This window comes from Marmota monax, unplaced genomic scaffold (assembly GCF_021218885.2).
Source record: "Marmota monax isolate L192 unplaced genomic scaffold, Marmota_monax_Labrador192_F-V1.1 WCK01_AAM20220418_F8-fsc00039, whole genome shotgun sequence".
Taxonomy (NCBI): Eukaryota; Metazoa; Chordata; class Mammalia; order Rodentia; family Sciuridae; genus Marmota; species Marmota monax.
The window spans coordinates 3,193,562-3,210,672 of NW_026693602.1; the positions used below are offsets into that span (position 1 = coordinate 3,193,562).

Below are 17,111 nucleotides of genomic sequence, written 5' to 3' on the forward strand. Positions count from 1 at the left end.
CATATGACCTGGCTATTTCACTCCTTAGTATTTATCCAAAAGAACTAAAATCAGCATACTATAGTGATACAATGTTTATAGCAGTGCAATTCACAAGAGCCAAGTTACAGAACTGACTCAGGTGTCCATCAAAAGATGGCTAGATAAAGAAAACGTGGTATGTTACATTAACACTGGAGTTTTACTCTGCCATAAATAAGAATGAAATTATAGCATTTGCTGGTAAATAGATGAATCCAGAGAATAACTTGTGAAGTGAAATAAACAAGACTCTCAAAGTCAAGGAAGAAGAAGGGGGAAACTTACGCAAAATAAGAGGGAAAAAAGAAGGGAATGCCATGAAAATAGAAGAGAGGATCATGGAGTAGAGAGGTGATGGAAGGGGAGGGGACAATGGGAAAGGCAGGAACTGTAGTCACAAGTGAACCAAAATATGATACGTACATTTATGAGTATACTCCAGTAAATTTCATCTTTATGTCTATGTGTAAGGCATGAATTAAAAAGCAGTAAATAACTAGAAGGAAGACCAATAGAAGAGAGATAGGTAGAGGTAAAAAGGATACTGAAAAGGGTAAAGGGTACTGGAATAGAGCAAATTATATTCCATGTATGATTATGTCAAAATGAATAATGCACTAATAAAAATATATTTTTAAAAACTTACATTTCTCATTCTGTGAACAGTGAAACTTTCCCTTCAAGTTTTATTCACAGCCTATTCATCTTTAATTTGTTCTTTTATATATACATCACAGGAGAGAGAGAGAGAGAGAGAGAGAGAGAGAGAGAGAGAGAGAGTATATATATATATATGTGTGTGTGTATATATATAATTAGGATCCCATTCTTGTGCTTATACATGATGCATGATGTGGAGTTTCATTCTGGTGTATTCATATATGAACATAGGAAAGTTATGTGTGGTTCATTCCACTGTCTCTTTAATGTCATTTTTCAATTCATGTGCTTATTAGAATATTGCTAATACCAGCAGAGGGTTCTTGGTCTGCTCAAATAACAAGAATAACAGGCAGATCAAGAAAAGGTTGGATTCCAGGAAGGGGGCTAAGAATATATGTGTGGGAATAATAACTTTATAAAATGCAGTTGGTTTTTGGGGGAAATGATTGAGATGTCTGCTTCATACCTTGAACTAAAGTAAGTATCAAATTATTTCAAAATAAAAATGAAACCAAAACCTACCTGGAGGAAAGCTACATAGACTTGCATTTGGGCTGGGGAAAGTCTTTCTAAGTGAGATGCTAATGGCTAAGAATCATAATAAAATACTATACAGATTTGACTGCCATTATATGGACATTAAAAATTTTTGTAAAAAATGTCACAAGTGTACTTGATAATGTACCCTGGGTCTTTGAGTGCCCATATTTCTTTTTGAAGGTAGTAGGCTACTGGTTAACGCCACTCTGGCCTCTATCTGCTCACATGAACATGGACCCCCTAGAAAAGTTGAAGATGTGGCTGAAACCCAGAGAGGAGTCTTAGGTAGAACTGCTCATCTCCTACTCCCTCACCTCTGAACTCAGGTTCACTTACCTACCCAACTAAAAACCTGGAGGTAAAGGAGAGAATTGTGTTGTCAACTCACCCTCTCACCCAGTCGTGATCACATCAAGAAGCCTGATTGCAGATAGTCTAGAAGCAGCTAGACAGAAGGCTAGTCAGTCTCAGACAGAAATACAGGATGCTGGCAGTTCGAGAAAGGCAGGAAGCCCTGATGTACTCCAATCTGATTAATAATTTAAAAGTCTTAACTATTAGTGGACAGAGGCCTCTTAATGTGCCCTCTGATCAATTCAACTCGCCATTATAGTGGAGGATGGGAAGATGGAGAAGGACAGAAAATGGTCAGATGATACTTAAATGTGTAAGCTGAGGCATGATCAGTCTTTCTTATGGGCAGAAACAAAATATGAGAATAAAATTCCTATTCAACAATAAGGTGTCCTTAAAATATGTGTATTATTTGATTAAAAGACTTGTATCTTAAAGGAGTAACTGAAAGTAGGCACAAAGATTTATCTCAGGGATACTTATTGAAGAGATAGTTTATAACAAGGTATAAAATAAGTAAGGTGCAATGATAGGAAAAAGACTTAGAAAATATATTATATTAAAATGATATACTGCTATATGGCTATTAAAGTGAGGTTTACAATACATCAGGTAAAAATGACATAAAATATTATCTACAATGTAAACTCGTTTTGTATTTTAGAAATGCACATGCCAAAAAATGGAAAATCTAAAAAAAATCTGCAGTGATTAAGCAAATAATATTACTATGTATGGCTTTAATTGTTTTTTCTTTGTTGAACTCTGATAATTATAATTATGCAAATTGAACTCAAACATATCTTCCCAACCCTGCAGAAATACCCTTAAGCCCTAAGACTCAGCACCACTGGACTCAAGGATATTTTGTTAGACCACTGTGCTCAAAAGGACTTGTAGGTTTATGTGATGGGGAAAGGATTAGACATCTGAGTCTCTCTCTCTCTCTCTCTCTCTCTCTCTCTCTCTCTCTCTCTCTCTGTGTGTGTGTGTGTGTGTGTGTGTGTGTGTGTTCAGGAAACAGGGAACTCTTCTATTGGGACTCAATTGTTTTCATGAAGCTGTTAATAGAAGCAACCCTAAGAATTCCTGGGCTGGGTAGCCAGGTATCATGAGCTGTCTGTGGGCTGTGTGTGGACTACATTGCACATAGTAGCCTAAAGAGGGGATAAGTCTGGCATTGGTGAATTTCCCCCTCAAGCTATGCCAGAGATCCCACACAGCACCTGAGACCTGCCAAGACCTGGGTATGACCTGCCAAGATGTCAATCAACCTGCTGACTGCAAGACAACACAAAGCCAGACTCTGCCCTTGAAACCATATCCCTGCCTTTGATGTCCTTGATATAAATAAAGCAAGCCTGGGCTCCAGTTTGCCCGTCCCACCCCTGCTTTTGAAATATTTTCTGTGTCCTGTGGTTCTTTCGCCGTTCTATTTTTCTTAGATTTTTTTTTTTTTTTTGTAGCCAGCCCATTCCACCAAGGGGAACCTCATTTCCGCAGCTTGTGCTGGACACAGATGAGAGCCAGGCTAATGCTCCTCTAATCTAACCTCTTCATTTCAGTTTTCAGGAAATATTCCACCCTTTTTTTTTTTAATTATTGCATTTTTTTTAAATTGCAGGGTTTTCTTACATTGGTGCTGGGTGCTGAGATTTGCCCCTAGGCTTACAGTGTGTCAAAGGTAAGGGGACCATAGTTCACAAAGATTCCATACTGCAGTTTGAAGGGGCTCAAAACCAAGCTGGTGATAACTGTTTATACAAATTCTTGTGTCTACTTTGTTCTGTTTTTGCATATCTTTCTCAGTAACCTCGCTGGAAGAGGTGGCACTGGTGGCCAGAATTTCTGTTCTGAATCCCATTTGAAGTGTAAGTGGCATTGCCTTTAAGAGGTTGTACAGTAAAGTGGTTTCAAGGACCATGGAGTCATACAAATGTGAACAACAGGCAGGTGTGATGAGACCTGTGACTATAGATGATTGACGTAAGAAGCCCTAGGCTAAGTTGAGTATTTCATGGAATCCCAAAATGACCTCCAAAACTCATCAAAATTTGAAATGTCACAAAGAACTCAGGCACTCTTAAAGATTATTAGTAATGTCTGGGGTCATGCTTACTTGATAATTCTTCCCAGACTATAGCTGCCTTCACATTGAGAGTGAGATGCTAGAATTCCCCTGCAGATTGCTTACAACCAGTCTCTCTGTGAATCTTGGTTTCCTTTTCAAACACCAATCATCATTTCTGTTTGATTGAATTTACCATGTATGATTGCTCAGACATTAAAACAAAATCAACCAGAGTAACAATTTTGTTTTTAAGTTATATGGGGAAACAGCTGTACTGAAAAGATCAAATTATTAGGCCTTGAGGAAAGTGATGGTGGGAAGAAAATGAGAAGTAATTCTGTCCTTGCTCTAATGGAGAACAATCTGTGCAGCACTTAAGGTCAGAAGAACATAAAAACTTTCCCCAGTATGAGCCCCAAATGAGAGATTTATGCACCGAATAGGGCGCTTGCCTTCTCCCATACGAGGGGGGGAGAATGATGGGGATGGTCACAACACAGGAAGACAGCATCCAGGAGGAAAAAGTGGGAGGTCAGAGGGCAACGGACAAAGTCCAGAGCTCAGAGTGAAAGTATTGGGATATCCTTCTTCACTCACTTTTGGGGATAAACTTTTACTAATTCAATTATGTCACCTCCTTTAGGAGACTCTTTTCAAGCCTAAACCTCGTAAGAATATCTACCTGTCAGTGTTAGAGAGAGAAACTGGTTCAAATTCTTCCTCTAGTATTAAATTATATATGAACTTGTATAGATTGGCTTTCTTGGAGAGGGAGTTCTAGTTTGAAAAGGAAGAGAAATATTAAACAGGAAAGATGTAATCAACCAAGTATTCCAAAACATATATAATAGACCAATACATCATGTTGTTATAAATGTAAATTATTGTTCCTTCTCCCTCTTTATTCCCTCTGAAGCAGAATTCTGGGAGTGAGAATGAGCAGTGTGCATTAGTTTCTAAGTCCTCCAGGTAAATTTAGTATACGGTAAAGTTTGTGAGCCACCGCAGTAGACAAAGATAACTTTATAAAAGTGGTAGTCAAGCTGGGTATAGCAGTAGATGCCTATAATCCCAGCAGCTCTGAAGCTAAGGCAGGAGGATTGTGAGTTCAAAGCTAGCCTCAGCAACTTAGTGAAACACTAAGCAACTAAGTGAGTCCCTGTCTCAAAATAAAGCATAAAAAGAGCTGGGGATATGGTTCAGTTGTTAAGCACTCCTGGGTTCAGTCCCTAGTACCAAAATGAATGAATGAATGAATGAATGAATGAATAAATAAGTAAATAAATAAAAGAGGTAGTCAAAAACATGGTATGATAACTGAAGGAAGTGAAGAAAAATGGGCAGGGCCCATCTCTTGCCCATCTCCTATAGGAGTCCCCTTAATAGGTAGGCCCTTCAAGCCTACCCTCTCACTCCCTACCCTGTTCTTTTTGAGTAGCTCTGCAACGTGGAAAACTTGGCGTTGTGACATCCAGGGTTCTACAGTACACATTATAGACCCAAAAGCTTTCCTCTGATGTTGTACTTTTGCATTTGCAAAGCATGGCCAATGGCAAGGAACCCCTAAGGTGGTCAACCTGTGGGAATTTGTTGGCCAGGCAACAGATTCTGTTAGCCATCCTAGCAATCATTTCCAGAGACTTTAATCATTTCTGGAATCAAAGATTATTCTACTGCCCCAATTTAGAGCAAATAAGCAATCATCAGGTTCATTTTTGTTATCTAATGGCACAGCCAACACTTACATCCTTGCTTTATTGATTTAATACTTGAGCTACTGTACTGAAAAAAAATCATACAAATTTTCTTTAAAATGTTGCTTTTCTAGAGATTTGTTCTTCAAACTATCTCTTTAAGGTCCAGTCAGTGGCCTTTACTCTGTTGTACTTCAAGGCCTCTAGCTGCCCATGGCCAACCAGAGGTACCTATTAGGTCCAATGTTGTGTTTCAGATACTAGTACAGATTTCTTCAATGACATCTAAGCAGTCGTCAAGCTTGTGGAGAGTTCATCTCATGGAGTTACACAATTCACTAAAGGCAGTCATGGACCCTAAGGAACATCAGAACATCCCCTGGGCTGCAGGAGTTGAGTCCGACATTCAAGAGTTGGAAAGATAAGTCAAGTGCATTTTATATAGAGAAGCTAAAATTAAACCATAGTATCAGAGACCAAAAATGCTTTTTATCCTGGGATCATCACCCAGAATTCCCTTCAGGAATAGGGAGAAAAGCACTCTGATTCATGTAGCTATAAAAAGGAATTCATTTATTGGGAGGTGGGGGGGTCTGATATACAGCAAGGAGGTCAGAAGCAAACTGTATTGTCCCTGATGTAGTCTTTTTTTAGCTAAAGTAAATTACACTGCCTGTCTTTGTCTTTTCATGATTTGAAGTGACATTCTATTAAAGGTGTTCCTGACATAAACAGGATTTTGTGGTAATGGGAGAATTAAACAAGAATTATGCTTGGCTGGTAACCTTGAGCCTAATAGTCTTTAAGAATAACACAACAGTCTTTTCTTTTTTTTTTTTTTAATAGTGTGATCTATTCCCACAAGCAGCAACTTTTTAAGAGTTGAAAAATTATAAATCAGTACCGATGTTTCCCACCACATTTATTTACTACCATCTGTTCAGAGACTTTGTTAATGATGAGAATTTGGTAGTAGGTCAAATTAATGGAAGTTCCATGTTAACCATGACCTTCATACTTTGCTAATAAGAAAGTAGTGACCAAATCGCCTTGCCTTTGTAGCTTAATGATGAGAACATAATATCATTTGTTAGCAAGCAAGGACAGCCAAGTAAACTATGTGAAGAAACAACCATGATGTATTCCAAAGCTTTCAAGCTTCCGGCTCACCTGACACCTAAGAGTTGTAATGCAATCCCATCTACACAGGCTCGATTCTTGACTAACGGGAGAAGGATGAAATGAGAAGATGAGTACACAAGGTCATATATCAAATCAATAATCAATATAAATGAGGCAAGCAGCTATACTCTGCTGGGAGCCATTAGCCAAGTAGGTATGACAATTTCCTTGCCAGCGTACCCCATGTTGCTGACATGTTGCAGTGACATTGAATGTAGGTGACCTTGCTCAAGGACCAAGGCAGATTAGGGTGTTCCCGGTTTAAGATAATCGTGTTTAGGGCGTTCCCGGTTTAGGTTCCAGGTTTAAGGTTTAAGATTATTCCTGCTGGGAATAGGGCGTATCCTGCTGCCTGAGTTCCCCTTGAGTTCTCACGGGATTTAGACAGTATATTTTGGAGATAGAAGCCCAGTGGAGGTGGATTTGGGAAGAGAACGTGGATTTCCCCAGAACGTGATTGTTGACAGCTGGTGTGAGTTCGGGAATAAAGAGTTGCTGTTTGAATCTACAAGCTGTGTGGTGGCTCGTGATTGTGTGCCCAGCCAGACTGCGGCATTTGTGCCCAGCCAGACTGCGGCAATACTCAGCAGAGGTAGTATTGCAATTCTATTGTAGTGAGTTAGGCCAAATAACTAGTTTCAAGTTAGTAGAATAACTCACATCAGTCCTGGAGTCAATATCACTAACGCCTTCTTAACCAATAGAAAGCAGGCTCTGAGGGGTTCAGAGACTTGCCTAATATTAGATGACTAAGACCACACCCACTCTTGGGTCTCTCTGGGTGGTGTCCATCCAGTCATGACTGTGGCTTGCCTGAATAGCTCAGAGGTAAAAGCTCTCTGATGTCAAACTTAGAAGTTTTACACCCTTACTGCTCAAAATGTGACCTGCCTGAACCACAGCCTCATGTCTCCTGGGAGTTAGTTACTGAGTCAGAATCTTCATTTTAACAACATCCCTAGATGAACATGAAAATATATATTCAAGTTTTACAACCTATAATGCTGCCTGAACTTTTGGCTTAGTAGGAAGGAATGGGAATTCCTAGAGATGCATTCTTAAGCCCTTTTGATATATGGAATACTCTAAGAATCTGACAAAAAACTGGGGACCCACTCCTGAAAATGAATTATGCAAAGTGATAACAAATTTACATTTATTTTCTGAGAGCTAAAGCCTAAATTCCATGTATGGGCAGCCTAATTAGGTGTAGATACCAGGTTAAAAATGCTTTTGAGACATGACTAAGAGAGTGGAGAAATCAAAACCAGTATTAAAAGTTTGGAAAAGTAAAAATACAATAGCAAAAGCAAAAAATACACTTTTTCCATTAGCAGCACAGATACTATCAAAGTTGAGTTACATATGCATTCCTAGAACCTGGCAGGAAATTTTATTTAAGTAACCTATATAGACATGAGGGAGTCCTCTTTAATTATTTCTCTTAACTCACTTCTCACAATAGACTTATTAGTAGTTAATTGAAGTTTTAGTCCTACTAAACTTTGGATGTTACATGTTCTTTAAAGGTCCATGTGTTCAAGCCAAGGTCATGAGTCTGGTGTTGTTGGGAGGTGGTTCAGCTGTGGAGAGCAGTATCTTGTGGGTCATTAGAAGTGTTCCCTTGAAGGGGACTGTGGGACCATGGTTTCTTCTTTTGTCTCTTGATTCCTGACCAGGAAATGAGCTGTTCTGCTCTGCCACATGCAATTACCATGATGTGCTATCTTGGTATGAGGTTAAAAACTGTGAGTCTGCCTGATGTTCAACTGGAACCTCCCAAACTGAGACAAAATTAACCTTTTTCTCTTTCAGAAGTTAATCATCTCCCATACTTTTTCTTTCACTCTGGAAAAAGAGTAACACCAATCTCAAAGAAAAAGATCTTTGATCTTTGTTTCTAAGAGAACATAGGAATACCTCATTCCTTGGGACGCTTAAGTACAGTTTCAAATATGTTTTCAAAAACTTCATTTCAATAACTTCATAACTATTTAGATAGCTATAAACTTGAATATTCCAAAATTTTGTCTTTTATAACTATGGATTCTGAAGCAAAATTTTAAAAAAGTTTTTTTTTATTCAACTAGACGCTTCAAGATCACTTAGGGAAATTTCAAAAAAACCCACAAATTCACTATGGATTGAGTATCTAATTTATGCTTTTCTTCCTGTCCTTAGATTTGGAAGGTAGTCCTATGCTTATTGTGAAAAGATTCATTTCTTTGCTAACCAGATTACCTCTCAAGTCACCTGGAAGTAGTTTTGTCCAGATGGTGACATCAAAATAGGTTATCATCCATTCTCCCTCTTCAATACAGTCTTGATCTTGCTGGAGTCTTTACTAGAGCCTTTAGTGTTACTTGGTATTTAGTAGTACTTCTTCTCCATTATTACAAATGCAAATCCTGTTGTTCGGAATTTTGCTAACATTTCCTCTCTTCTTCAGTGTCTGTACCCTTAGGACAGGACTCATTATCAGTGTAGTTTCATATTGCTTTGAGTTCCTCATGCAAATTTATTTACAAAATTCAGAATAATCATGAAACAGTTGCAGTTTAACAAAAGTACTACAAAAAATAAATCCTTCTAAGTTTATGGAGAACTAAAACCACAACTATTTATTTTGTTTACATCTACATAACAGTTTAGACTTTGTTTAATAACAAATTTGATAAAATAAATAAACTATGCGAATAACTAGAAACTAGTAAGTAAATTTTAGCAAAACTGAAACATCTGCAAAGGATGCATATCAGGCAACTACAAAATTATACCACTAATATAAACTTTTATTTTCTTTGTGTTTCCTTTAGTTTTAAATCCAACAACTCATTTCAAAGTCAAAGATACTAATTGTATTTAATAAATTATCATTTGAGGAATGAGCCAACATTTGAATGGACTAAACTATTACACCACCAAATTTACTGTTTTTTTTCCCACTATTTTGAAAGTTAAATACAAATTGAAATTTCTAGCAAACACAAAGAAAAATAAATTGAAGCAAGAATTGAGGCAAGATCAGTTTCCTCATCTTCACAGAGTGCTATGTAATTGTTTATTCCAATCTATTTAAATGCAAAACTCTGCAGGACCTGACCAGTAAAAACAGTGCCAACCTGTCCCAAGCTGGTATGAATAAATCTGAACTCTGTAGAAATGAGAGTTACCCACCTAACCAAGGTCACCAAATGAACTTCTCTGTAGAGCACTCATTTAAGAATACATACAAAATATCCTAAATGGGATTTTACATGTGTATCATTTTAAAAAATGATAATCTGAGCAATTGCTTAAAATTTAGAGCAAAAAAAAAAAATTCCTTTAGGGAGGCGTCCTTACCCAGTCAGTGTCCACACATGGGAATCCTGAGGCAGAGGATGAACCAGTTGCAGAAAGGCAGAGAGAGGGCTGAGGCTGTGGCTCAGCGGTAGAGTGCCTGCCTAGCACATGCGAGGCACTGGGTTTGATCCTCAGCACCACATAAAAATAAAAACAAATGAAAGTAAAGGTATTGTGTCCAACTACAACTAAAAAAGTATTAAAAGAAAAGAAAGAAAGGCAGAAAGGTTCTTGGTTTTATTATCTCTGCCTTCTCCTCAGAGAGTGAACTTCCTTGAAGTCTTCACTGGGAACTTTCATCCCTCGTTCTAGGTGTCACTGCTTTCAGATATTCAATCCTTTGAGCCTATATTATGTTTGTTGTTAGAAATAAAATAAAGGTGATTAAGAAATGAAGGGAATTCTTAGGGGTGATTGGGTTCTGCTGAGAAATGGTGTCCTCTTGGAAAACTAAGTTATTTCACACGGGAAGTTGGAAGCCCCACCAGAGGCCCAGCAGTCTTGATTTCATCACGGGGACAAGGGCTCTCCTTCCTCTCACCTTTCCTGGCTCAGACACTAGAAGGCCTCTTTGTGAGGGTAAAGAGCTCTTCTGCTTAGCAAACCACTCTCTCTTAGCAAACAAAACGTCTCTTCTGGAATGGCATATACCCTCTCAAAAAGCCATCCAACTGAAAAGCTGAGAATGGTATCTTGTGGCCCTTTAGAGGAAGGCTGTGGGTGCCCGCTCACTGTCTGTTTGTAGGGAGAGATGCTTGGCTGTCCAGATTCTGAACATGCAAGGCACTGAAGAATCAGGGCCAAGGGATCAGCAAAGACAACAACGATTTAAAAGTGTACTGTCTCTGGTTTGCTGTTTTGAATTGAGTACTTCAGAGACAGTGTGACATTTTTTGATGCCACAGTGTGGATAACAGGTCTGTGGTTTTCACTCTTTAACAATCTCTGAGACACCAAGGGTTTACAATATATTAAAAAGAACAGATTTCTTTTCAGATGAAATGTTTGAAGCGATGCTATTAATAATGCTGTGTATAACAGCTGCTTTCATTTATTCATAAACACTGCACAAACATCTTACTCGTCAAAAGGAAAGGATTTTCTCTTACTATAAAAAGATAATTAATTCAGGCTGGATACACTTAATGGTGCATTTGCCATCTGGGCAGAACAAACAAAACACTAGAAAAGAATTGTGCGAAGGAAAAATATCAAAATAGGGAACAAAAATATATACTTAAACTTTATTTTGATTTCTGGAATAACAAATAATTTCCCCTCCTGAGTATTACCCTCATGCTTATTTAAAAAGACATATAAAAGGCAGGACGGTGTAGAAAAATACACAGCTGAACTTGGGCACAATTTCAGGTCATTTCTTTCTTTTTTACTGTATACATTAGTGACAAAAGTAAACAATTTCTGAGGCTCCATACATCTTCTCCTCTATGCCCAAGATAGATAGACAATCTTACTGAATAAAATAACATAGATAAAAGTGTTTTGTGAACTTTAAAGAATCACAAATGACTATCGGCCGGGTCCTTAGAGAGAAGAACCCACAGACATGTTGGGGGCTTTGACTTAATAGTTGAACTCAGGAATCTGAGCTTGTCTGATAACCACGATCTGGAAAACCTTTGAAAACACTGGTGCTTGTCCTGCAGGACTGTCACCAGGCTGACCCTCTCACTTCACCCTCAGAAGGCCAGTTGTCTCTTCTTCAGAAACTCAGCTTCCTGCTTATGCTCTCCATGAAACCACCCACTTTGTCCCTTCTGAGCCTCCACAAGGCCAAACTCTGATTATATGCAGTGTCATTGTGCTTCTAGAACTTTCTCTGCCTGGCCACATCTTGGCTCTGTCCAGCTCCCTCTTTAACTTAGCAGAACACTGTCCTCATGCTCTTGAGCCTTCTCCTCAACCCTTTCTCCTGATGAGAAGAATTGGCTTCCCTTATAGCAAACCGTTCTCAGTGAAGAGTGATGTAAAAAGTCCTTCTTTCAGGAAGTCTTCCCTGTGGCAAAATCTGGAGCAAAGACCAATTCTGAAGGTCCCCAGAACCTCACAAATTAACCCTGAGGACTTTCACGTCCAGTGTGCCGTGAACACTAGGGTGGATGGAGAACAAGTCATTACTTGTGAGGTTGCTTTCCATTAAGAAATTTATTAAATGACTGCAGTGATGGGACTCGTGTGAGATGACGCTCTTAGACATGATTTAATGAAGCTGAGATTAAGTGGTGAGATTTTTTTACTCTTCAATTCTTCCCTTGACAGTAGAAAATTCTGCCTCCATTTTTTTTTTCTATGCATGTCAGAATAAGAGTCCTATTTGTTTGGGGATGTGTAGCAGAGCCTGTGACACCAGTAGATACTGAGCTTGCCAGATGTCCCTTTCAATCCTTTCTCCTGCCCTGGACATTCTAGACTTCCTTTCATAGAACAGGCAGCAACCCAGCAAGCACTCAGCTGGTTAGGTTGATAACGTGACTTTCCTGATGAAATGGAGACGCCATGGGGGCTTTTTCACAGCTATAACTGTATCCCTAGCAAAAACTTTCCATGTAGTAGGCTTTCAATATACAAGGTTCCAAAGTGATTGAGAGTGAATTCCTTAACTAAGGAAGAACATTGATAAAATAATGATGATGAAGACGAGCAACTTGCAGGCTGACCCCAGATTCCCTGATGATAATATTCTGACAGGGTTGACACTGTTTACAAAAACCAAATGTACAAATTTTATTTCTGCTTCTGAGTAGCCATTTCTTCTCCAGTACCTTTGAAGCTTATTTTAAAATTCAGTGCTGAAGAAATAAAATGTAAGATATAAGCATGGCTCTTTATTAATGATTGGTTAATTTTTCTCCTCTGTTGCACCAGAGAATGCAGTTATGATTAGGGGACTTCTTTAGGCAGTAAGTGTATCTTGCATAATAAATTCCCTAGTGAGGACCCAGTTGTCAAGAGACACATTCAGAAACACTGAACCAAATCTCTATGGAAATGGGGTTTCCTTTGGGCCAAAGATTTACATATGGCATGCATTGTTAATCATAACTCACCTGTGTGTGCAGAGAGCTATGCTAAGCCTGATATAACAGGAATAATAAATAATGCATTCTCTAATATTTCTGTGTTGGGTAGGGGCAGAGAGGAGGGAACAATCACATTATTTGATTTTAGATTGTATATTTTGGTTTGATATTATGAATTATTGAATCTGATGACCATAAACAGTAACACATAAAAATAATAACAGTAACACATGAAAACATACAAGCTCATTTTTTCAACTACATCATCATCATCAGCAGCAGCAGCAGCAAAACAATCCCCTTGATTCACTTTTTAAGACAAAGAATAAGATTATATACAAGTAATTGGGTTTTACAGATTCTCCTGACTCCCTAATTATGCACTGGTTCTGCTACGTTTCCACGTCCCCTGCCTTCTAGTCCTTTCTGTTTATTGCCAGGGAGAGTGTAGAGATGATTTTTTTCTCATATATCTTTTCTTTGCCTGCAATTAAGAAAATGCAAGAACATAATTCATCAATGTGACTTAGAACTGTAAATCTAATTTTTATTAGGCTTTACTTTTACTATTTGAGGTTCGATATATGATTTTGTACTTTCTTTATTATATACAGTGTGTGGCAAATATTTTCAGCATTTAGGGCAGTGGGCCAGTAAACACAAGATCCTCTAGGCAAATGACACTGGGCAGGTAAATCAGGGTGGAGATCCAAAAAGGGAAGTTTTTAAAATAAGATTGATTTTTTTAAGAGCACAAAGCATGAAAAATAAAATTTAGACTGTTGTAGATGATTGCTTTGTTTCTTATGCTAAGAAGGTTTTAAATAAATTGCAAACTTATGCCCTGAGTTTCCTAAGATCGATGGAATTGATCCAGACTAAGTAGCTAATTTGAGAATAATTCTAATTTTGAGCACTGGAAAATTCCAAATTTTATATCCACTGTATGTATATATGTCCAAAGTGGCCACTATAAAATATTATGGGAATACAACTGGTATTACAGGTTTTCCTTCCCCCATCCCAATGAACTTCAGGTGGAGGACTAACCTTTATCTAAGGATTAGATTGGAAACTTAGAATTAAAAATGGTATTTTTTTAAATTTTTAATACTTTGCACCAATAGAAACACTAGAGAACTTGCTAATTTTACATAGTAAAATGCAAAGAAATTATAATAAAGTGTCAACAGAAAATTACAAACCATTATTTTCTGTTCAATAACTTTGACTCTTACAAATCAGCAGTTTTTTATTTTACAACATAAAATGCCTCTACTTGGGAAAGCATGAATATAAATGTTGTTGAAACCATCAGTTTTCTGTTCACTGTTCTGCCTTTCAGTGAAGGTGTGTTTATTACCACTACCACCTAAGATTTACTGGTACACACTGTACACCAGGCATTGCAGTGTCTTTCTTTAATAACAAGTGCTGTATATATCTATAACTAAATTACAGCATAAAGCACAGGGTGCCCATATAGTTCCTCTTTTGTTGGTAGCCAGTTCCTTCTCTGGGTGCTACAGTGACTGGAGAAGTAAATGACAGCCAGTAGTCAGTGGTTCCATACATGCACACCAGCCCAGCTACGGCATTGGTCAGGCCCCGCCATGCTATATAATTAGACTATACCCTTTAAACAAACGCTGCCCCCCAACCCCGTTTTCCTATAGGAGGTAAAATATCAGTGCAATTTCAATTGATGAAAAGTACACAATTTTATTCACAATTTTACATTATGTTACAAATATGTACAATTTCAACAATAAATTAAAAATAAATGAGGAAAATAAGTCTGAGAAAAGTGCATAGTTAACTTTGTCACTGACATTTTCCTGCCTTCATTTCTAGGAGTTCACATGATCCAAGATCCTGATCATCTTCTTGCTGGAACATCTTGTTTTGGCAGCACATTTGAAATGCAGAGTGTTTTGTTGCTTCTAAGCATCGGGGAAGATGTTTGTTAATAACAGAAACACTGAAGTGGATCAATTGCAATCAAGGAGGGTTGATGAACATTTGTACAATATGTTTAAAACTCTCCAAAAATTCTGTAATATTTTTTTCCTCCAGTTCTTCACATACTTTGCATCCAGATTCTGTTATATTCTGCCAAATAAAAAGGAAGAATTACATTGGTGAGTCTAATATACTTCTTTCTTGGAATATTACATTATCTAAACAATATGGTGAGGTCTTGAGACATGAGAGCTTTGACAAATTAATATCATAGAAAGAAGAACTATGAGAAAAGAGAATTGGGACTTTTATGATATAGCTTATTTTTCCTATAATGGATTAAGGTCATTGAAAAAAGTAAGCCATGCCTATCAGACTTCCTGCTTAGAGTGCTTCCACGGTTTCTCGCCATCTCCTCCTAGCATGTTATAGGGCCCTTTGCTTCCCTGCATCCTGCATGAGCCCTCCAAGAGCTGTTCCTATTCCTGTCACCTTTCCCCACTGCTTCAAATGTTATGCTCTGAGAACATCAAGTGAGCTCCATTACTCCTCCCCAGGCACACAGCATGCTATTGAAGGCCTCTCTGCTTCTGTTTTTCTGTTAATTTCTTCCTATTTTAGCTACTGCCATGTACATCTAAGAATATTCAACTGTTGTCTCCTTTAGGAAGGTTTTTCTGAATCCCTGAGCTCGCTTAGGGCTCTGCTCCATGTCCTGTCTCTCAGAACTCCTCGTTTAGACCTCTCTCATATCCACTTCCCATTTTCCATTCACTTGATGAAGATTTACCCCTTTTACACTACTAGACTCTAAGCTCTCCCAGGAGGGCAAGGTCATTCATTCCTGCTTCTCCAGCATTAAGCATAGGACCTGGCACACAAAAATCACTCAATCCTTATTGGTGGTATTAATCCACGTAGGCAAATACTACAAACTCTTGTAATTCCAGCACACTATCATCAATAACCAGAATGTTCCAAATGTAGCAATCCTGAACAAACATTTCAGAGGTCATCTGAACCAACCATGAAGGCTATGCCAGCAAAAATTAGAAGTAGATTTTATAATTAGGCACTTGGAATTCAGATTCACCAATATTTGTCAAGCACATACCATATGCTAAGTACTGTCAGATTATATATACTACTGTCCTATTTGATCTTGAAAATAATCATCAGAGAGGAAGGGGAAGATATTAAGTGATCCAGCTCCGTTGACATATTCAATTGAAATTCTCCACATCCAGGTCTTTCGATTGTGCAGACCTGCCCCCTTGAACCACTACACACATTCCACACCATGTCCTAAGGGAGCTGACTGTCCACAAACACTTTAAATGGTTCCACATTGATACTGTCATGGGTTATCTGTTGTATGATTCACTTTCTCCACTGATAAGATGGAGGTAACATCTTAAGTGTTAAGCAGCCATAACTGTGTTTGCAAATGTATTGGCTATTGAGTACATGTGAGCCATTATTCTGAAAATTGGCATAGAACACTGAGAAAAATGCCTTACCCTTTGAAGCTGACATTCTGAGGGGAAAGAAATGGACACTATTCATTAAGTAAAGTGCATGATATGTCAGGAAGTGGGACGTACACAGGAGGGGAAGGAGACTGCTAAAAGGGGGAAGAGCTTGCATTGAAAATAGGTGACATTTAAGCCAAAGACCTAAAGTAGCCTGGCATTTTTAGGGAAAAGTCAAGGTCTCCAGCCACGCTCCCTCTGAATCACTATTCTTTCAATTGCCTCTGCCTGAACATACTTCCCCAGACAACCTGAGGCTCATTCCTTCCCATCGTTGTCACAGGTCATCTTAGGGAAAACTTATCTAAGCCTACAGCCTTTACCTGTTCCCTTTACCTGCTTTCTTTATTGCCATTGGACTTAATGAATAACTGACTTTTTACTCATTTGCTTCCTGATTGGTTGACTTCTATTTCCTCCCTCCTTAAAAGCAGGGGTCATGGGTGTTTTTTCAGACTGTATCCTGAAGGCCAAAATGAATTTATTAAATGGCCTAATTTGACAACACCCTCTCTGTTTCTGTCATTTTGCCTTTGCCACAAGTGTTCTGCCATGAAAGCCATGATTCTTTGTGCTTTAGGACTCTGCATGGCTGGTTTCCCCATCTACCATGGCTCCATAGCATCAGTTCTCTTAGAACCCTCTATTGCTTACGTTGCCTGGCATGTCCTAAACTGTACTCCAGTCATTAATCATTAATTATGAT

At 38.3% G+C, this 17,111-nt stretch overlaps 1 protein-coding gene across 3 annotated transcripts in view; it reads right to left on the reverse strand.

Annotated features, from left to right (window-relative positions):
• Positions 1 to 14,613: 14,613 nt before the first annotated feature.
• The window catches only part of Il15 (interleukin 15), a 71,045-nt gene continuing 68,547 nt past the window's right edge, over positions 14,614 to 17,111 (reverse strand). For all 3 annotated transcript variants that reach the window (XM_046459641.2, XM_046459640.2, XM_046459639.2), the window contains one exon: positions 14,614 to 15,023. In XM_046459641.2, the coding sequence (XP_046315597.1) occupies positions 14,913 to 15,023 (111 nt within the window). In that variant the 3' untranslated portion in view covers positions 14,614 to 14,912. The remainder of the gene's footprint in view (positions 15,024 to 17,111) is intronic.